We start from the raw sequence: 22,063 nt of genomic DNA on the forward strand, positions 1-22,063 counted from the left end.
GTTTTGTCACCTACACAGTGCTCTTCTATGTAACAGAAGTTACACGGCCAACAACCACGAGTACTTCTCCTTTTGTATTTAATTAAAAATAAACAAAGAGGAAACAAGGTTTTGAGAGAATTTTTTGCCTGAAGTAACTTGGTAATCTTTAGAATAAAGAATTAGGATGTTAAATTGGAATTTAATACAATTTGGTTCGCAGTGTGTGAAACATATAAAATGGAACATAACATTTAAATATCTGGAACAGAATGTTCCATCCAGGGAGATCTGTTTAGTTCCATGCTTTATGTTTGGAATCTCCAATATGCAAGAATTGGGCATGGTATTCAATATATTCACCACGATTCAACATGGATTGAGGGTCTCTTTGAGGCTGTCTCTCTCAGAAAGTAATCTGAGACAGTCAGGTGCAGAACGGCGTTTTGCAGAAATCTCACTTGTCTTTGCACTTTTCCAAGGCATCATCTGCGATCTGCTTTAGGTTTACAAGCTTTTCTCCTCTGTAGAAACCATCTAAATTACAGACAAAAAGAGAACCATGACTTGCCAACATCCATAAAGTTTCCAGCATGACAGATATAACAACTGACCAAGATAAGGGTCAGAAGAGAGGACAGTGAATTACTACACAGCAGTAACTGTGTCCTTACCTGCAGTAACCAGTAATATACATTGTGAGTCTAATATTCTCTCACACAGAGATTCAGCTGAGAAACCTGCAAACTAAATCACAAACATATGAAACACTATATTGGCTATTGCTGTTTAATTAGCAGATCAGACTCATTATTTTGGTGAGAGTATTGTCCATGGGAATAAATAGTGTAGCTGAGGTCGTGTCCGAGAAACATATTCCAATGAAAGGTGAAATACTAGCCTGGGCTTTATAATGGCTAGATTGTCATTTTGGCAGCGTAGATGGGGGTTGCGCATCTGAACTCAGCAGAATCCCCAATGTGCCCGAGGAAATTGACCAGGAAACTGACGATTCTGTGATGCAGTTCCCACAGACCTAAAACCTTCCAATGATAGCTGAGTTATATCAGAGAATTCAGAGTGATCCACTGCAGTTATGTAAATAGTTAATATTCGGTCAATTACCTGGTACCCTTTCCAGTTTGCAATCTGGCTCCCTACCCTCTTGGCATTCTACCTACCTTCACATTGGCACCCTTCTCACTTGGTGCTCATACCCTATTCATCTGGTACCCTACCGACTCATCACCCTACCTACTTGACACCGTGTCATACTTATCCACACATTTCCCAGACAATTCTCAGAGGTCAACATGTCGCTACTTGCATGGGATCCTACCTCAGATCTCAGGTTGTACATCCAATCCCCAATGATCTGGAGACTGGATCATGCAAGATAATGACTTAAACAACGAGACTATCTGTTTTTAGTTGTGTTGTTTGATAACGGAGGCATCAGAACATACATACCACCACTGAATGTACCGCTCCTATTCTTGCACATGCCAGCATTGCATATATCAGCTCTGGGATCACTGGTAAATATATGGCAATCCTGTCACCTTTCTTCACCCCTGTAAGGAAAATAAGATTTTCTGCAGTTTATATTTTTTACGATTAATGGATTTCCGATGTTGAGTGCTTAGAAGTAAATCTTCAAGGTTTGAGAAACTTTGTTGGACTTTTCAGTCCAACAATCAGCTCCCTGAATGATTGAACCAAGCAGTGGAAAATTCTTTCTCCACCTATAGGGTTTCCTCTAAGAATTTCGAGTTTGTTTTCCCTATAGCATACATAGATGTGTAGATTTGCACATTGCAGTTGTTAAACATAAAGTACAGCGCATAAACAAGCTATTCAACTCATTTTGTCCATGCCAGTGTTTAGGTTTAGCTCCATTATGTCTAACTCCATGAATACTACTTTATTTTTCTTTCTTCCTCATGTGTAATTCAAGTGTCCCCCTTTAAAATTCACCGGACTACACCCCATTAGTGTTAGCAAATTACACATCTCACCACTCTCTGGGTAAAGAGGTTAAAACAATCCGTGAAACTGGATGAACACAGCAGGCCAAGCAGCATCTTAGGAGCACAAAAGCTGACGTTTCGGGCCTAGACCCTTCATCAGAGAAGGGGACAGGGAGAGGGAACTGGATTAAATAGGGAGAGAGGGGGAGGCGGACCGAAGATGGATAGAAAAGAAGATAGGTGGAGAGGAGAGTATAAGCGGGGAGGTAGGGAGGAGATAGGTCAGTCCAGGGAAGACGGACAGGCCAAGCAGGCGGGATGAGGTTAGTAGGTGGGAAATGGAGGTGCGGCTTGAGGTGGGAGGAGGGGATAGATGAGAGGAAGAACAGGTTAGGGAGGCGGGGACGAACTAGGCTGATTTTGGGATGCAGTGGGGGAAGGGGACGAGCTGGGCTGGTTTTGGGATGCAGTGGGGGAAGGGGGGATTTTGAAGCTTGTGATGTCCACATTGATACCATTGGGCTGCAGGGTTCCCAAGCGGAATATGAGTTGCTGCTTCTGCAAACTTCGGGTGGCATCATTGTGGCACTGCAGGAGGACCATGATGGACATGTCATCTAAGGAATGGGAGGGGGAGCTAAAATGGTTCGCGACTGGGAGGTGCAGTTGTTTATTGCGAACCGAGCAGAGGTGTTCTGCAAAGCGGTCCCCAAGCCTTCACTTGGTTTCCCCAATGTAGAGGAAGCCACACCGGGTACAGTGGATACAGTATACAACATTGGCAGATGTGCAGGTTAACATCTGCTTAACATGGAAAGTCTTCTTGGCGCCTGGGATGGGGGTGAGCGGGGAGGTGCGGGGGCAAGTGTAGCACTTCCTGCGGTTGCAGGGGAAGGTGCCGGATGTGGTGGGATTGGAGGGGAGTGTGGAGCGGACAAGGAAGTCCTGGAGAGAGTGGTCTCTCCGGAAGGCAGACAAGGGTGGGGATGGAAAAATGTCATGGGTGGTGGGGTCGGATTGTAGATGGCAGAAGTGTCGGAGGATGATACGTTCTATCCGGAGGTTGGTGGAGTGGTATGTGAGGACTAGGGGGATTCTCTTTGGGCGGTTATTGCGGGGGCGGGGTGTGAGGGATGTGTTGTGGGAAAAGTGGGAGACACGGTCGAGGGCGTTCTCGACCACTGCGGGGGGGATGTTGCAGTCCTTGAAGAACGTGGACATCTGGGATGTGCGAGAGTGGAATGCCTCATCCTGGGGGCAGATGCGGCGGAGGCGAACGAATTGGGAATAGGGGATGGAATTTTTGCAGGAGGGTGGGTGGGAGGAGGTGTATTCTAGGTAGTTGTGGGAGTCGGTGGGCTTGAAATGGACATCAGTTTCTAGCTGGTTGCCTGAGATGGAGACTGAGAGGTCCAGGAATGTGAGGGATGTGTTGGAGATGGCCCAGGTGAACTTGAGGTTGGGGTGGAAGGTGTTGGTGAAGTGGATGAACTGTTCGAGCTCCTCTGGGGAGCAAGAGGTGGCGCCAATACAGCCATCAATGTAACGGAGGAAGAGGTGGGGTTTGGGCCTGTGTAGGTGCGGAAGAGGGACTGTTCCATGTAACCTACAAAGAGGCAGGCATAGCTTGGGCCCATGCGGGTGCCCATGGCCACTCCCTTTGTCTGCAGGAAGTGGGAGGAAGCGAAAGAGAAGTTGTTGAGGGTGAGGACGAGTTCGGCTAGATGGATGAGGGTGTCGGTGGAGGGGGATTGGTCGGGCCTGCAGGACAGGAAGAAGCGGAGGGCCTTGAGGTCATCTGCATGAGGAATGCAGGTGTACAAGGACGTCCATGGCGAAAATGAGGTGTTGGGGTCGAGGGAATTGGAAGTTCTGGAGGAGGTGGAGGGCGTGGGTGGTGTCACGGATGTAGGTGGGGAGTTCCTGGACCAAGGGGGAGAAAATGGAGTCCAGATAGGTGGAGATGAGTTCGGTGGCGCAGGAGCAGGCAGAGACAATGGGTCGGCCAGGGCAGGCGGGTTTGTGGATTTTGCGAAGGAGATAGAAGCGGGTCGTGTGGGGTTGGGGAACAATAAGGTTGGAGGCTGTGGGTGGGAGGTCACATGACATGATGAGGGCATGGATGGTATTGAAGATGATGGTTTGGTGCTCGGGGGTGGGGTCATGATCCAGGGGGCGGTAGGAGGAGGTGTCGGAGAGTTGGCGTTTGGCCTCAGTGATGTAGAGGTCAGTGCGTCATACTACCACTGCGCCTCCCTTGTCTGCAGGTTTGATGGTGAGGTTGGGGTTTGAGCGGAGGGCTGGCCGTTCCGTGGGGGGAAGGTTGGAGTGGGTGAGAGGGGTGGAGAGGTTGAGGCGGTTAATGTCTCGACGGCAGTTGGAGATGAAGAGGTCGAGGGAGGGTAGGAGGCCTGGGGTGGTGTCCAGGAGGAGGACTTGTGTTGGAGGCGGGAGAAGGGGTCAGTAAAGGGAGGGTTAGGCTAACGGTTAGAGAAGTAAGCGTGGAGGCGAAGGCAGCGGTAAAACTGCTCGATGTCCAAACGTGACTGGTATTCGTTGATGTGTGGGTGGAGGGGTACAAAGGTGAGCCCCTTGTTAAGGACTGACCGTTCATCCTCAGTCAGGGGAGGTCTGGGGGGACGGTGAAGATTCGGCAGGGAATTGGGATGTGGGTTGGTCTGTGAGGAGGGAGGGGCAGATAGGTGGGAGGGAAGATGGACGGATCAAGGAGACAGGGATGAGGTTAGTAGGTGGAAAGTGGGGGTGGGGGTTGGTAAGTGAGGTGGGAGGAGCAGATAGGTGGGAGAAATGGGCATGGGCTAAATGAATAGCTTGCATCTGTGCTGAAAATTCCACCTAATTCTATGTGGAAAGTATAACAAAGACTGTAACGAAACACTGGAAAAACAGACATCTCTATTACTTTGACATTATATGCTGAAGCAATGATCACATTGCAAAAATACATTTTAAAAAACTGACAGTGACTTACTCACTCGAATAACACAGTGCTTTACTCACTGGATTAACAGAGCTCTCTACTTACATGGAGAAGACAAAAGCTCTCTACTGCTGCCTGGAAAAAGGAATTATTCACCTAAATTCCGTAGAACATTGGCAAACTTGCAGACTTCCTTTAAGAGCCGAGAGTAAGTGATGGTGGAGCAGACATTAGGTTCATTTCCTTCCCTAGAATAAAAAAGTCGTCCTGGTTTAGAAGGAAAAGTAACACACCAATATCACCCATCGGTCTTTCCTAAACTGAACTAAAGGCTTCAGTGAATTACACTCTCACTTCAAACATCACATGCCTTTAAGCTCGTGATCTCAATCTCAAAATTAGTTCCATTCTGATTTTGACCAGTATCTCATCTAATTGGTCATTATTCATGGAGTCAATTCTAGTCTCTGCTTTCTCCAACTCATCTGAACGACTGTGACCTTAAAATTAAGTACACTGCCTGTTGTCTCTCTCTGATGAGATCTATCTGTCGTTCTCTAGTGGATCCATGGCGAGTCTCAATCATGTGGGCATCTGAGCAAAGGTCGAACCCCATCTTCACCTGACAATGAGACCCATGTACTTCAGCTGGAATTATCGGAAAGCAATGGGGGACAGGTACCAAAGCCCATCTTCTTATTAACCTAACAGTGCAGAAACCAGTTGTCATGCCTAACATTGCCCTGCTTGTGATTGGATGATTGAGACTACCCAAGCGTGGATATTTCCTGATGTTGGCCATTTGGTCAATCACACTTTTAAATTACTATACCATTTTCTTACATAAAGTCTGCTCAAAAGCTGACAAAGCTCATCAGGAATGTTGTGTGGTTCAGTGGGATTTGCGTTTGAATCAGGATGAAATTGTCTTCCCCATGCTGGTTACAGCAGGTGAGATAGTTGGTCAGAAACAGTCCAGTTTCTAGCAACCTTACATATCAACCCCAATACTGTTCATTATTCAGCATACACTGTGAAGTTCTGATTCATCACAAGGTGTTCTTTTCAGATTCAATATCATCCTGCCTTTACTGTTCTTCAAATTGAGACATGGGGCTCTTTTCAATCCACATGACAGAGTAGCATCTCGTCCGAATTGTGCCACCTCTGACAGAGCTGCACACCGTCAATGCTGCACAGAAGTGTCTGGACTTCAGGCTTTCTGATACAGAAGCAAGAGGATAATTCCTAAACCAAGCGGAAAGGAACAGGGCAGGCCACTTGGTGGACATTAAGAATAAGGGCTTTGACAGCAGAATATCTGGATGTGAGTTTGCTCGCTGAGCTGGAAGGTTAGTTTTCAGACATTTTGTCACCATTCTAGGTAACAAGATCAGTGAGCCTCCGACAAAGCACTGGTGTTATGTCCCGCTTTCTATTTATCTGGTTAGGTTTCCTTGGGTTGGTGATGTCATTTCCTGCATTGGTGATGTCATTTCCTGTTCTTTTTCTCAGGGGGTGGTAGATTGGCTCCAAATCAATGTGGTTGTTGATGGAGTTCCGGTTGGAATGCCATGCTTCTAGGAATTCTCGTGCGTGTCTCTGTTTGGCTTGTCCTAGGATGGATGTGTTGTCCCAATCAAAGTGGTGTCCTTCCTCATCTGTGTGTAAGGATACGAGTGATAGTGGGTCATGTTGTTTTGTGGCTAGTTGATGTTCATGTATCCTGGTGGCTAGCTTTCTGCCAGTTTGTCCAATGTAGTGTTTGTCACAGTTCTTGCAAGGTATTTTGTAGATGATGTTCGTTTTGCTTGTTGTCTGTATAGGGTCTTTTAAGTTCATTAGCTGCTGTTTTAGTGTGTTGGTGGGTTTGTGGGCTACCCTGATGCCAAGAGGTCCGAGTAGTCTGGCAGTCATTTCGGAAATGTCTTTGATGTAGGGGAGAGTGGTTATGGTTTCTGGGCACGTTTTGTCTGTTTGTTTGGGTTATACAGACAACAAACAAAACAAACGTCATCTACAAAATACCTTGCAAGAACTGTGAGAAACACTACATTGGACAAACTGGCAGAAAGCTAGCCACCAGGATACATGAACATCAACTAGCCACAAAACAACATGACCCACTATCACTCGTATCCTTACATACAGATGAGGAAGGACACCACTTTGACTGGGACAACACATCCATCCTAGGACAAGCCAAACAGAGACACGCACGAGAATTCCGAGAAGCATGGCATTCCAACCGGAATTCCATCAACAAACACATTGGCTCCAAATCAATCTACCACCCCCTGAGAAAAAGAACAGGAAATGACATCACCAACACAGGAAATGACATCACCAACCCAAGGAAACCTAACGAGATAAATAGAAAGCAGGACATGACACCAGTGCTTCGTCGGAGGCTCACTGATGGTGTTACCTAGAATGGTGACAAAACATCTGGGGACAAACCTTACAGCTCAGTGAACCAGCTTACATCTCAAACACAATAAAGACCCACTCTCTTGTGGACTGAGAGGACGAGAGTGCTGTCTTGGAGGTGAAAGGAGGACGTCGGGTTGGCTGTGCACCCTTGCGACCAGTGGATCTTAATGCTGGCTTCGGCCTAACGCTGGTTCAGGGGAGCAGCCAACCTGCAACGATGGCTGCGGCAAGTGCTCGTGCCCCAGGTCAGGGGGTCCGGAACACCATCCGTGTTTCTGTAAAGAAGGTGGATGAAGGTGCACCTGTGGACCGCACCTTCTTCGTGAAGAGGGTCCTGTTGGACTGTTGTGGGTTTGCTGCTGCGGACATTTACTGCCTGCAGGATTTCCCCGGAGGAGGTTTTTACGATGTGACCTTCCGGAGTGCCAAGCTTTGCGAGCGCTTCCTGGAGGTTTTCAAGGAGAAAGGAGGTGAGGGCCCCCTCTCTGTATTGACCGCTGTCCCACTGTTTGTGATGCCAGCACAGAGGAGCCGTATGGTGACTGTACACATGTACAACCCGCATGTGCCAGCAGTCGATGTCCTGACCTTCCTTGGAAGGTATGTGAAGGTGGAAGGGGACCTAACTGACATCGTGGACCCCTTTGGCATCTGGACGAGTAAGAGGCATGTCAAGGTGACGCTGAGGATGGGCGCAGACGGGAATGTCGCACACCCACCGTCCAGCTTCGCGATCGGCGGGAGCAGGGGCTACCTGACCTATGCAGGGCAACCTAAAGTCTGCCATGCCTGTGGTAGGTCAGGTCACATGGCGGCCGACTGCAAAGCCACCATCTGCAGGGAGGAGGGACACCTTGCAAAGGATTGCCCACGAGAGAGAAGCTGCAACCTTTGCGGGGAAGCGGGCCACTTCTATAGGGCATGCCCGCGGCGGGGTACCACCTACACCCAGGTCGCCGGCAGGGGAAATGCGGGGCCAGCCCCCCCGGAGGAGAGGAAGGCACCAGGGCCCAGCAAGGACCCCACTAATGTGCAGGAGGGCCAGGCCGTGCAGGAGGGCCCAGCCCTGCAGGATGGGCCCGAGGCCAGCAAAGCACCCCTGCAGGCTCCGATTCCCCCCCGACAACCCGGAGCCAATGGAGGCGGCGGCAGGCAACCCAGGGGAGTGGACTACAGTCCAGAAAGCGAGGAGGAAGGTGCGTCGACGGGCCCAGGAACCGCAACAATCAGGAGGGAAGAGGCAGCTACAGGGGGGCTATAAGAGCTCCTCTGACGAGGAGGATTCGGAGAGGGCCCACCCGAAGCAGAAGTTAAAGGTCTCGAGGGGGAAGGAAAGCAGCACCCCGCTTCCAGGTGACGGGAGGCGTCCTGAGGCTCACTCCGACACCCAGTCAAGTGCCACTGGAGCACTGGAGGGCCCCCCGGAACTTCCAGGCGGGAAGGAGGAAACAGCACGTCCCCAGCCTGATCCGGAGCCGGACCCTCCTGCCTCCGCACCCCTGGCGGGGGGATGCCACCCGGAAGGCAGCACAGACGGTTTCCTGAGCCCAGAGAGCGTCCAGCAGTTAGCCCGGGCAATGGGCATGAAGGGACAGATGGAGGGGCTGGACCTTGGACCTGGGGAGGGTACTGCGGTCACTGCCCACAATGGGGGTACGAATTGTGAGCATTAATGTGCGCAGCGTCAAGTCAACCGCGAGATGTGTGTCCACGTTGGCCTACCTGACCACCATCAAGGCGGACCTCCTGTTTCTGCAGGAGTGCGGGATACCGCACCTCGGCAGGTACGGGAAATGGTCCGGCGCCTGGACCTGTGGGCCTTCGATCTGGTCGGGGGGTAACGACTGTCGCTCCTCGGGCCTGGCTATTCTGCTGCGGGGGCACAACTTCACCATCTCTCAAGTTCAGGAGGTGGTGGGGGGGGCGCCTCCTAGTGGCTGACATCACCTACAGGAACGCTCCCCTGAGGCTGATCAACGTGTACGCCTCAGTGGTACGGAGTGAGCGGTTGGACGTCCTGCAGCGGCTTCCACCCCTGCTGGCTACGTCCAGGCCGGTCATTCTAGGCGGAGACTTCAACTGCATCATTGATGCAGATGGAAGATCCGGCGTGGGGACAGCGGGTGGGGGGATTCAACTGGACGTCACGTCCAGATTCCTGATGGGCACGGTGAAGGACGCCAAGCTGCTCGACGTCTTCAGCACCCCTGCAGACGGAGCGCAGCAGAGGTACACCTGGTCGCGGCCAGACGGGTCTATCCGCTCAAGGATAGACTTCCTGTTTGTGTCACGGACGTTCTCGGTCAGATCCACTGGTGTCGAGCCGGTGTTCTTCTCTGACCACTGCCTCCTGTTGGCCGATTGTCACTTACAGGACGACCAGCCGGCCGGCAAGGGGACGTGGAAGCTCAACACGACTCTGTTGACCCCAGAGAACGTCGAGGAGCTTAAGAGGGAGTACACCGGTTGGAGAACCGTGAAACCCCACTTTGAGTCTCCAGGCGACTGGTGGGAGACGGTGAAGGAGAACATCAAGAGGTTCTTTGTCCTCAAGGGTGTTCAGAAGGCAACAGAGAGGCGGGGAAAGCTGTCGCGACTCCAGAAAAGGGTGCAGAACCTGCTCCTTCTGCAGTTGATGGGGGTCGATGTCACGGAGGACCTCCGCGAGGTGAGGGGCCAGCAAGCCTCGCTCTTCGCCGCGGAGGCCTCCAGGATAATCTTCCGGTCCAGGGTCCGCTCCGTGGAGCAGGACGAGACGTGCTCGCGTTTTTTCTTTCAGAAGGTGCACAAAGAGAGCTCTGTGCTTAGCCGGCTGAAGGAGGACGACGGCTCGGTGACGTCGTCTCGGCCCGACGTTTTGAGGATCAGCAGATCCTTCTATGCCGGACTGTACGACACGAAGCCCACGGACAGCACGGCCTCCGAGTCGTTCCTGTCGTCTATCACGGAGGTCTTAGATGACGGCACGAGGGAGTGGCTGGACCGGCCGATATCCCTGGACGAGCTGGCCAGAGTCCTCAAGTCCTTGCAGAGGAATAGGACTCCCGGAAGTGATGGCTTACCGGTCGAGCTGTATTCTGCTCTGTGGGGCCTGGTCGGCCAGGACCTGCTGGAGGTGTACGATAATGCGCTTCGGGCAGGGGAAATGTGCAAGTCCATGAGGAAGGGCATCATCACCCTCATTTACAAGAGGAAGGGGGAGAGGGAAGAAATTAAGAATTGGCGTCCCATTTCACTTTTGAACGTGGACTACAAAATCCTGGCCAAGGTCATTGCCAACCGGGTCAGGTCTGTCCTGGAGTCGGTGATTCACCCTGACCAAACCTGTGCTGTGCCGGGCAGGAAGATCGCTGAGAGCCTCGCGCTCATCAGGGATACGATCGCCTACGTACAGGACAGGCGGGTGGACACTTGCCACGTCAGGCTGGACCAGGAGAAGGCCTTCGACAGGGTCTCTCATGCTTACATGAGGGACGTCCTCTCCAAATTGGGGTTCGGGGAGGGCATCCGCAATTGGATCCGGCTGCTCTACGCCAACATCGTTAGCGCAGTCTCGATCAACGGGTGGGAATCAGACAGTTTTCCTGTTAGATCTGGAGTCAGGCAGGGCTGCCCGCTCTCTCCTGCCTTGTTCGTGTGCTGTGTGGAGCCCTTCGCCGCCTCCATCAGGAAGGACGTGAGCCTGAGGGGCGTGACTATCCCAGGCAGCGGAGGCCTTCAGGTCAAGACCTCCCTGTACATGGATGATGTCGCCGTCTTCTGCACCGATCGTCGGTCGGTGAGTAGGCTGTTGGACATCTGCGGCCAGTTTGAACTGGCCTCGGGTGCCAAAGTCAATAGGGGTAAGAGCGAGGTCATGTTCTTCGGGAACTGGGACGACCGCTCCTTCATCCCCTTCACCGTCAGGACAGACTACCTGAAGGTGCTGGGTGTTTGGTTTGGTGGAGCTGGGGCATGCACTAAGACTTGGGAGGAGCGTATCTCCAAATTTAAGCAGAAGCTGGGCAGGTGGACGCTCCGGTCCCTCTCCATCGCGGGTAAGAACCTGGTTGTCAGGTGCGAGGGGCTTTCGGTACTGTTGTATGTGGCGCTGGCCTGGCCTATTACCTGGACCTGCGCCGCTGCGGTCACCCGGGCCATCTTCCACTTCATTTGGGGGTCGAGGATGGACCGGGTCTGCAGAGATACCATGTACAAAGACCTGGGAAATGGGGGAAAGGGCGTACCGAACGCCACCCTCGCCCTGACGGCTACCTTTGTGTGTGGCTGCATCAAGCTGTGCGTAGATCCTCAGTATGCAAACACCAAGTGTCACTACTTACTGAGGTTCTACCTGTCCCCGGTGTTGCGAAGGATGGGCCTGGCCTCGTTGCCGCGGAACGCTCCGAGTAGTTGGACCGTTCCGTACCACCTGTCCTTCGTGGAGAAATTTTTGAAAGGAAACACCTTTGACCACAAGGCCGTCAGGCAGTGGTCAGCACGTAGTATCCTCGAGACCCTTCGGGAAAAGGAGAGAGTGGATCCCGTCGTGTGGTTCCCCACGCAGACTGCCAAAGTCGTTTGGCAGAATGCCTCATCGCCAGAACTTTCAAACAAGCACAAGGACATTGCTTGGCTGGCGGTGAGAGGGGCTCTGCCAGTGAGATCCTTTATGCATGCCCGGAATCTCTGCACCACCGCACGCTGCCCTCGAGGTGGCTGCGGGGGGGACGAGACTGTTGATCACCTCCTTCTGGAGTGTGCCTATGCGCAGGAGGTCTGGAGGGGGATGCAGTGGTATTTGTCGAGGTTCGTCCCGAGCAGCTCCGTGACGCGGGACTCCGTGCTCTACGGGCTGTTTCCGGGGACGCACACCGAGACCAACATCAACTGCGCCTGGAGGACCATCAATGCGGTGAAAGACGCTCTTTGGTCTGCCCGCAACTTGCTGGTCTGCCAGCTGAAAGAACTGACCCCGACCGAGTGTTGCAGACTGGCGCACTCCAAGGTCCAGGGCTACGTGCTGAGGGACGCGCTAAAGCTTGGGGCAGCCGCCGCCAAGGCGCGGTGGGGAAAGACCACTGTATGAGCCCCCTCGTCCAGAAAAGGGAAAAGAATCCTATCTGGTAACTGGGCCCAGCTGGCGCCTTCCCCAACTGGTCAGGGGGCCAACTGGGACTGTGCGGGGTGACGACTGCCGGGGCGGCTTCTTTGCTTTGTTTTTTTTTCTCTGTTTTGTTTTTTTTTCCCTTTAGTTGGTGTACGTACCCCCGGGTAACCTGGAGTGGCTTGCATGACTGGGTAGGTGTATAAATGTTTTATTTTTTTTACATTCTATGAATAAAGTATATTTTTTCAAATAAAAAAAAAGTGACAAAATGTCTGAAAACTAACCTTCCAGCTCAGCGAGCAAACTCACATCCAGAACCTCAACCTGAGCTACAAATCTTCTCAAAACTCGCTAGCAGACTATCTCTTAATGGCTGGTTGAAATTGGTGGTGTTTATTGAACCTTGCCTAAGCTGTCTCCTTCAGGCTATAAGGTATGTCCTGCTTCTTTCCCCTGCATCTATTGGTTTCTCCTCAATGGAAGAGGCTTCATGCCAAAGCAATGTGTGATAGTTGATTTTTAGTTTTTTTTCAACATATAACAAGTATTGGGTGACTTTATGGGTGGATTAACATACTGACAATGAGATACTCACACTTGTGTATTGAAGATAGGCCTTTTGATGATTGGGAAAGTGAGGAAGCCAATAGTTCCTCCACAAATCAGAACAAGTCAAATTTCATTAACAGTGTGCCAAATATTACTGGGACTAGCCACTGGTGAAAAATATTTTTGAGGCTGGGTGGAACATCTATGTTCAACATTCTTGTTACAAACCTTGTCAGTAGGAAAGGTAAGTTTGTTTCATCCTTGGAAAACACTTGCTTAGACTATTTAACATAAAGGCCTGATCCTCAGCAAGTGCTGTGGGGACCAAATCTTCAGCTTTGTAGTCTGATGCTATAAGGTCAGTCATAAGTTTAAAAGCCATGTCCTTTTAATCAGTTTTTTTTCCTTTTGTTCATTCATGAGGTATGGCCTTCGCTAGCTGGGCCAGTATTTATTGATCATCCCTATTTGCCCTTGAGGAGGTGTCAGCAAGCTGCTTTTTGATCTGTTGCATTCCATTTGGTGTTGGCAGACCCACGGTACCATTAAGGAGGGTCTTCCAGGATTTTCTTCCAGCAACACTGAAGGAAAAGCAATATATTTCTCAGTCAGAACAGTGCTAGAAGACTATGATCCCAGACCTTCAGTTCTCTAAGTGTGAAGTTCTGCTCTTTGGCATGAATAACAGAAAGGAAAAGTATTGTTTAAACAGTGATAAATTAGAAAAAGTGTCGATATGCTGAAGAATCTGGGTGTACTTGTACACCAATCAATGAAAGTATGTGTGGAAAGCAATTAGAAAGACAAACAGTACACTGCCTTCATTGGAAGAGGATTTGAGTTCAGATTAGGGGTGTCTTACTGCAGTTATACAGAGCCTTGCTGAGACCACACCTGGAGTATTGTGTGCAGTTTTGGTCTCGCTACTTAAGAGAGGATATGCTTGCCATAGAGGGAAAAGTTCACCAGGCTGATACCAGAGATACAGGACTGACGTATGAGGAGAGATTGGTTTGACAGGGCCTGTATTCAGTACAGGTTAGAGGAATGAGAAGGGATCAGATTTAAACATATAAAATTAGACCTGGGCTGGACAAGCTTGACACTGAAAGGACGTTTCCCCAGTTGATAACCAGGGGACACAGTCTCAGGAAACAGGGATGATTTTCTAAGACTGAGAGGAGGAAACATTTCCTTCCTCAAAGGAAAGTGAGCATGTAGCATTCTCTACCACAGAATGTTGTGGAGGCCAAGTCACTGAATATATTCAGGAATAAGATCGATGCATTTTTTGGTTTGATTTTAAAGGCACAAAATGTAATGGGGAGGAAGTTGGAACATGGCGTTGAGATAGAGAATCAGCCTCGATTATATTAAATGGTGGAGGAGCCTCAAAGGGCCAAATGGTCTACTCCAACTCCTAAATTCTATGATTCCCAGATCTTCTGGATCCTTCTCGATGACCTCCTCCCTTGGGACTCCCTACCACTGACTTCTTTATCTGGTTATTAGATTTTCAGAACTCCAGAATCCTCTTCATCTGACTATCTCTGGAACCAGCTCTTCACCACTCTACACCACCCTAGAACACTCCCCTGGGCTCGACAGACTCCTCTTTTTAAGGCGCCAACTGGGTTCCATGATATAAAAAGCAGAAAATGCTGGAGAAACTCAGCCCAGATGTTGCCTGACTTTGAGTTACCTGTGAAGATAGGAAGAGTTAATGTTTTAAATCTGGTATGTCTCTTCTTCTGTTGCTGAACTTCTCCAGCACTTCCTGTTATTATTTCACATTATTTACAGCATCTGCTGTATTTTGATTTGATCTAAGTCCTAGATTTCAGGCCAGACTAACTCACTCCCACTGACTCTAATAGCCAAGTCCTTCCAATGTTTAAAAGGAATGCAAATAGATGAAAAACAGAGCATGTGTAATGAGAAATTAAGCTGTTCACTGTGCAAATGGTGACGTTCTCAATTTTCACCCAGAATACTCATTTAGAACCCTGTTAAAGTTTCCACAGAGACCTGTATTCACTACATCAATTTAGAGAGTAATTATCATATGGGCCAACTTTCTAAATACAGAAACAGGAAAGTGGCCACTGCTACAGTATTGTCTCCTGCTTTGGTCATCAACAATAGCAAAGATGTGAAGGCCATTAAAAGGATGCACTGAATTCCAGGGATTTCGTATTTTAGCAACAAGGTGTGGTTGGAAAAACTGCTGTGGATCTCACTGGAACAAGGGAAATTGAGGGGTCATTCAGCTGTGGTTGCAAAATGCTGACAGGTTTGGATCAGGTGGACCAAAAGGAACCTGTTCTCAATAGCTAATGGCACAAGGACTGAAAGACACACCTTTAAGGTCTGGTGGGGTGGGGGGGGGGGGAATAGTGGTCACAAGGAAGAACTTCTTTATGCATAAAATGGTAATGACTTGGAACTCATTGCCCATTAGAATGGTCAAAGTGGAGATGATGAATAATTTTAAAAAGAAATTGAATGGGCACTTGAAAGAGATAAAATTGTAGGAGTTTGAGGTAGAGTTGTAGATGGGAAAGACTGAACTGTTCTAGAAAGCCAACACGTACTCAATGAGCCAAATGCCCTCTTTCTCATTGTGGACTTTAATTTTAGGGACTAAACTGGTATGAAAATGTTACAGAATGGACTGAAATACTCTACTGACAGGCTGAAAGTACCTTTTACAATAAGAGGCCCTGATTAATTGCATTACCATGGGTTTGTTGAAACCAGGCTTGTTAAAAATGTTATAGCTCTTTGTTCAATAACAATAGATAATGTAACAGTGATTAGCAATATGACAACTTGTCCTCAGTTCTGGGTTACTGCAGTAATTCACCTAGCACCTCAGCATCAGTGCTATAGTTCTAGCACTGGACAGTACTAAATTTTCAGGTTTTATAGTTCAAACAAAGCATCACTAAAACTGACGTGTTTATAGTTCAGGCACAATGCATTGCACTGAAATGATTTCAAACGCATTTGCTAACTCATTTTCAGGTTTGCTTTCAAATTTGTAGAAAAAACTTTATCAATTCTAGTAAAGTTTAATCACTTCTGTAGGTTCTAGTATACCATGTAGCTACACCATTGTTTCACTGGCGAGTTTCTTAAAGGTGGATTAAGCTGCAGGTCAGAAGGAGATGTATCCCAGGATGTTGAGGGAGACATGGAAGAAATATCAAATGACCTGAAAGAACTTTTCTCAATCTTTTCTGGTCACAGGTGTTATGCCAAAGGACTGGAGGGCAGCTAACACTGTCCCATAATTAAAAAGGGAGAATGTGTTATGAAGGAATCATTGAACCTCTGTGATAATTAAAACTGAAAACCCCAGAGAAGCGAGCCTCACCTCATAATCTGTTATAAAGGAGAGGTGGAATAAAACGAACTGCTGACAGTCACTCTATAATCAACAAGTAACCATTTAGTTACCTAACTCTAACAGCAAATAAAGTAACAGAATTAGTAACAAACCAAACAATTCCTCCCTAACTACTAACTATTCCCAAATAGAACAAAATTCTAATGTTATGCTATTCCTATAGATACAAATTGCACCTCATTAACAAAGTTAATAAAAAATAAATTAAAGATTAATCTCTTATAATTACAATCAAGGTAAGTCTTCCAGAATGTTCTTTGCCTTCTCCATTGTTCTCCAGTCAGGAACACCTTCCTCTGTCAAATTCTTATGTCAGGAATATTAGCTAAGAACGCCATAGTACCTTTATTTAGATAGTGCTTATTCTGAAATCTTAGATTTCTGTGACAGCCAGTGATTTTTTTCTTTCCTTAGGGCTCTTGGCTGTTCAGAGCTGCTCCCTTAGCAAACGGCAGTTTGCTCTCACACCGATTTTCAAATGCCCTCTTCTTTATGCCCTCTTCTTTTATACCCTTGATGACCTATTAATTTCTTATAAGAGGATTGGTTTGAGGTTGTCGAAATCATCAGATTTAAATTTAATTCGGCTTTGGTATTTAGGGCCTGGTTTAAATTAATTGACTAAATTCAAAGCCTTCTTGACTTGGTAAAAATGCTGCTTTGCCTGCTAACAGTATAGCCTTCTGATATAATGTTTTAATTTCAAGAACTCTGTGCATCTACTGCTGCCTGCAGTCTTTTTTTATAACACATGTTTTAAAGGGACCATGCACTCTTCCTTCCTATCATTTTATAAACAAATTCTAACACCCTGCCTTCCAATCCACAAGTATTACACCATCTTCACAACAAAAGGGATAGACCATGAAGTTACAGGCCAATGAGGGACACATACTTGGAGACACCTGAATTCATCAAGAGTATTCAGCATGACTTTGTTAAGAAAAGACTGTGTTTAACAAATATGATCAATTTTTTAATGAAGTAACCAGGAGGGGTAATGCATTTGACGTGGTATACATGAACTTTAACAAGGCTTTTAATAAGGTCCCTTGTGACAGACTAGTCAAGAATGTAACAGCCCATGGGATACAAGACAAAGTGGCACTTTGGATCTAAAATTGGTGGAGACAGGAAATAAAGAGTGATGTTAGAGGGATGTTTCTGTGATTGGAAGTCTTTTCCAATTGGTTGCGCATAGTGAGTTCTAGTGAGCAGACAGCACTGTTGATGCTGTGAATACAGTACTGATATTCTAATGTTAGAATTCTGATATTTCAGTGAGGAGAGAGTTTTGTTATTTTAGTGACTAAAAAGCTATGTTATTCCAGTGATATGTGTTCTTCTGTTCCTTTGAATAGAACTCTGTAATTCCAGTAGTAAAAGAGATCTGTTATTCCAGTAAAAACCAGAAGAACTGCAGATGCTGTAAATCAGAAATAAAAATAGAGATTGATAGAAAAGCTCAGCAGGTCTGGTAGTTCCTGTGGAGAGAAGTCACAGTTAACATTTTGGATTGAGTGACCAATGAAAGGTTATTCCGATGGAAAACTGATTGAATAGGTGGCCAAAGGAAAACGATTTAAAGGTATATTGGAAATAATGTGGGTAAAACTACTTGGGCTGCAGGCAGCAGTAAATATTTTGAAATGCATTTGCATCTTGTAAAACCAACGTAATAGTAATTATAGTGAGCCACCTCACTGTGACACATACAAGAATTGGAAATATATTGGACCTCATATAATGTCAGATTTGAGCTGTTATGTAATGCACATTTACACATCTTATGAATTAAAGTGTGTGTATATATAAGAAACTGTAAGGATTATCTGTCAGGCTGCCTGTAATCCTTGTTTCCCTGAATGTAGCTGACTTCAGTCCTGGTTGCTTCTAAGCAAACACTTCCAGACCTCAGACACTGGATTTCATAATTAATACATGGTTTACCCAATCCAACCTAATGGGAATTCCAATGTCAGCTTATAATGATTGCACAACTGTTGTGTTAGGTGCCCAGTTAGTACTTGACCTGAAGAGGCAATGCCATTGAATTTCAACTCACTGCCTGGTATAATGAAAGTGTTGTGCAATGCGATTTGCTTTATTATCATAAAACCCACTGTTTTAAAATGATACTAAATAATTGTATTCATGTCACATGCATCAGATTCTGAGTCAATCCATTTCTTTGAAAAATTAACAGCCTGGAATTTTTAATTAAACGCTTTGTCACAAAAGTACATGATTTCTAGTTATTATCTTTTCAAAAAGCCCAGTTATAGAACAAGTAGCATATGCTAAGTCTGAGGTACACGTAAGCCATCTCACAAGATTTAAGGGATTTTGTAGCTTTGGTAGCTCCTTTGATGGCACTGTGGTTGGAATCGTTCAGTTTTGTAGCATGTGGTGGGGGGAGCAGCATGGTGTGTGGAGGAGAGATTTAGGAACATTCAGAGAACCCCACAGCATGGAAACTGGCCATTCAGCCTATCAAGTCCACACTGACCCTCCAAAGAGCATCCAGCCCAGATCTACCTTCTAACCCTACATATCTGACAGCTAACCCACCTAGACTGCACATTGCTGGACATTACAGGCAATATACCATGGCCAATCCTGCATATCTTTGGACTGAGAGGAAACTGGAGCACCCAGAGGAATCTCTCACGGACACAGGGAGAACATACAAACTCGACATGGTCACCCAAGGGTGGAATCGAACACAGGTCCCTAGTGCTGTGAGGCAGCACTGCTAACCACTGAGCCACCATGCCACCCTCATTGTTGGGGGAGAAGGGTTTCTGACAAGGGTGGCGGTTTAATTGTAAAAAGTTTTGCAAATCCTTCTACTTCAATGGCACCTACCCAATCGATATCTATGTAACCTTCTACCATTTTAATTATCAAAAACCTCTTGCAACAGCACTGAGATCAACATTTTTCTTTCTCAAACGCACAGCAACAATATACCAAGTTGAAGTGATTAACATGAACTTATATCTGCCAATAAAGCTAAGACATTTAACTCTACATATCTTGCACTAAGTGTACCTCCATTTCACGTGCACAATGTGAGGGAAATTGCATGGTCCGTTCGCAAAATCTACTCAAAAGTAACAAAACTGGAAATGGGTGAAAAGCTAAGTTTATGCAGAAGATAACCACGAATGCAAGAATACAAATACCTCAATCTAAATCCTTAGTTATTTGAATGCAGGTGATTGCGTGAAGTTCAAATGCATATTACAGATCTAATAGAAATTCATAAAATAATAGAAAATGACTTTCAAGGATTGGGGCAGGCCAGCAATGAGGACACAGAATGAAGAAATAAAACGACCATCAACCAAACTATATGCACCATGACACTTTTTCAATAATATGAGATTCATTCCACAATTCTGCACTGCAAAGATAAACACTAATGAACCGAACTTTTCACCTAATTTGGTGAATCAAAATTGAAAGGCCAGGCAAAGGTCAGAACATAGAATACCTTTATACAATTCCAACATTTTTACCTCTAGTCCATATACATTTTTCTTGCAGCACCCAGCAACCAGACTCTATCTGAACCAGATAAGAGAACTTGTAACAACAGCTGATCTCGCAACCACTGTTGGGACCTCTCCTTCCCGATACATAATACTTAATGGGGAACACTGAACCCATTGTTTGATGCTGGTGTGTACGCTTCATACTCTGCCATTTATTGTACTTGCATTTCTCTGCTTTTTGCCTTCAATTTTCTTAACTTTCACGTTATTCGTTTTCATGAGGAATGGCCATTTGTATGCGGTTCCAGGGGTAGCTGGCTGCGAGAACACCATGCACCTATAACAAGCACTATCCCTTAGATTTTACACCTTCTTGAGCAACTTCCTAAATTAACAAAATGGCTATTTTGTCTCAATATTCTTTGTATGGTATAAACAAAAGCTACATTTAGAATATTTGTCATCCAATATGAAACTATTCTTGACGTGTATTTTTTGAAAGGTACAACAACATATACAAAGGTAGACCAAGAACAGAAAGTCTTTGATTACCAGTAATAAGCTACTTTATTTCCTTGACCATTTTCTTGTATGTTTCTATCCAGCAGGTTGTAGCAGATGTTTGTTGTTGCTCCTTGCATGAACTTCACGTACACATTCCCCTTCGACGCATCAAAATTATAATCCAGAATTGTTCCTGTCGGAGGACTCTTCCAGTGAAACCCTTTAGCAAGCTCACCCCAGAATTCTGTTCAGAAAATAAAAGTCGAATGATGTGAATAACAAGGTCTATAAATAACAGAACAGATATTTTAAAAATGTGCATGATACAAGCAGGGACATTACCCAGTAATTCGTCACTAGTTAAAAATTATTTTATTCTTGATAAAATGAACATGCTTACTACAACATTTTTTCTCAAATCATTTTGAGGATGGGAGCATTATTAACAAGGGGTATTCCAGTGGTATTCAATTACCCAATCATGAAGCGTAGATAGGGAAAGGCTCTCCTCATTTAGGGAAGGATGGAGGCACAGACATGGAAAGATTTAGCAATGCCAGTTAGAAAAACATCTTTTGGCGACGAGTGGTTTCTCTGAGGGTGTGGTGAAGGCAGACTCATTTTCAAAAGGGAATTGGATCATTATCAATGAAGTGGGGAAATAATGCGCGGGGCTACAAGGAAAAGGCAGGAGAGCGTCACTGGGTGAATTGCTTCTTGCAAAGAGTCAGTAAGAACATAAAAGGTGTCCTTCCATGCTGTATTCTAGTATTTGGGTGCTGCACAAGAATTAAGACCATTCCAAACAGCTGATCAAAAATGTGGTTTATCCATTTATGGTATTATTTACCATATTTAAATATTATTTACCATTATTAAAAGCCCCGAAAAGCACCATGCAAACTGCACCCCGAAATGGCAACATAAAACAGCTGGCCAAGTTCTCCAGCACATCCCTCACCTTCCTGGACCTCTCAGGCAACCAGCTTGTAACTGATGTCCATTTCAAGCCCACCGACTCTCACAGCTACCTAGAATACACCTCCTCCCGCCCACCCTCCTGCAAAAATTCCATCTCCTATTCCCAATTCCTCCGCCTCTGCCGCATCTGCTCCCACGATGAGGCATTCCACTCCCACACATCCCAGATGTTCAAGTTCTTCAAGGACCGCAACTTTCCCCCACAGTGGTCGAGAACGCCCTTGACCGCGTCTCCCGCATTTCCCGCTACACATCTCTCTCAGCTCGCCCCCGCCACAACCGCCCAAAGAGGATCCCCCTCATTCTCACACACCACCCCACCAACCTCTGGATACAACACATCATCCTCCGACCCTTCCGCCATCTACAATACGACCCCACCGCCCAAGACATTTTTCCATCCCCACCCTTGTCTGCTTTCCAGAGAGACCACTCTCTCCGTGACTCCCGTGTTCGCTCTACGCTGCCCTCCAACCCCACCACACCCGGCACCTTCCCCTGCAACCGCAGGAAGTGCTACACTTACCCCCACACCTCCTCCCTCAGCCCCATCCCAGGCCCCAAGATGATTTTCCATATTAAGCAGAGGTTCACCTGCACATCTGCCAATGTGGTATACTGTATCCATTGCACCCGGTGTGGCTTCCTCTACATTGAGGAAACCAAGCGGAGGCTTGGGGACCGCTTTGCAGAACACCTCCACTC

General features: G+C 47.0%; 1 protein-coding gene across 4 annotated transcripts in view; it reads right to left on the minus strand.

Annotated features, from left to right (window-relative positions):
- Window positions 1-22,063, minus strand: part of acss2l (acyl-CoA synthetase short chain family member 2 like) — a 133,036-nt gene that overhangs the window by 31,266 nt on the left and 79,707 nt on the right. For all 4 annotated transcript variants that reach the window (XM_059646227.1, XM_059646225.1, XM_059646226.1 and 1 more), the window contains 5 exons: window positions 20,426-20,621; window positions 5,047-5,138; window positions 1,450-1,553; window positions 654-726; window positions 441-516 (listed from right to left, as the gene is read on the minus strand). In XM_059646227.1, the coding sequence (XP_059502210.1) occupies window positions 441-516; window positions 654-726; window positions 1,450-1,553; window positions 5,047-5,138; window positions 20,426-20,514 (434 nt within the window). In that variant the 5' untranslated portion in view covers window positions 20,515-20,621. The remainder of the gene's footprint in view (window positions 1-440; window positions 517-653; window positions 727-1,449; window positions 1,554-5,046; window positions 5,139-20,425; window positions 20,622-22,063) is intronic.

The sequence above is a fragment of the Stegostoma tigrinum genome, chromosome 5, assembly GCF_030684315.1.
Source record: "Stegostoma tigrinum isolate sSteTig4 chromosome 5, sSteTig4.hap1, whole genome shotgun sequence".
In the NCBI taxonomy this organism is placed as follows: Eukaryota; Metazoa; Chordata; class Chondrichthyes; order Orectolobiformes; family Stegostomatidae; genus Stegostoma; species Stegostoma tigrinum.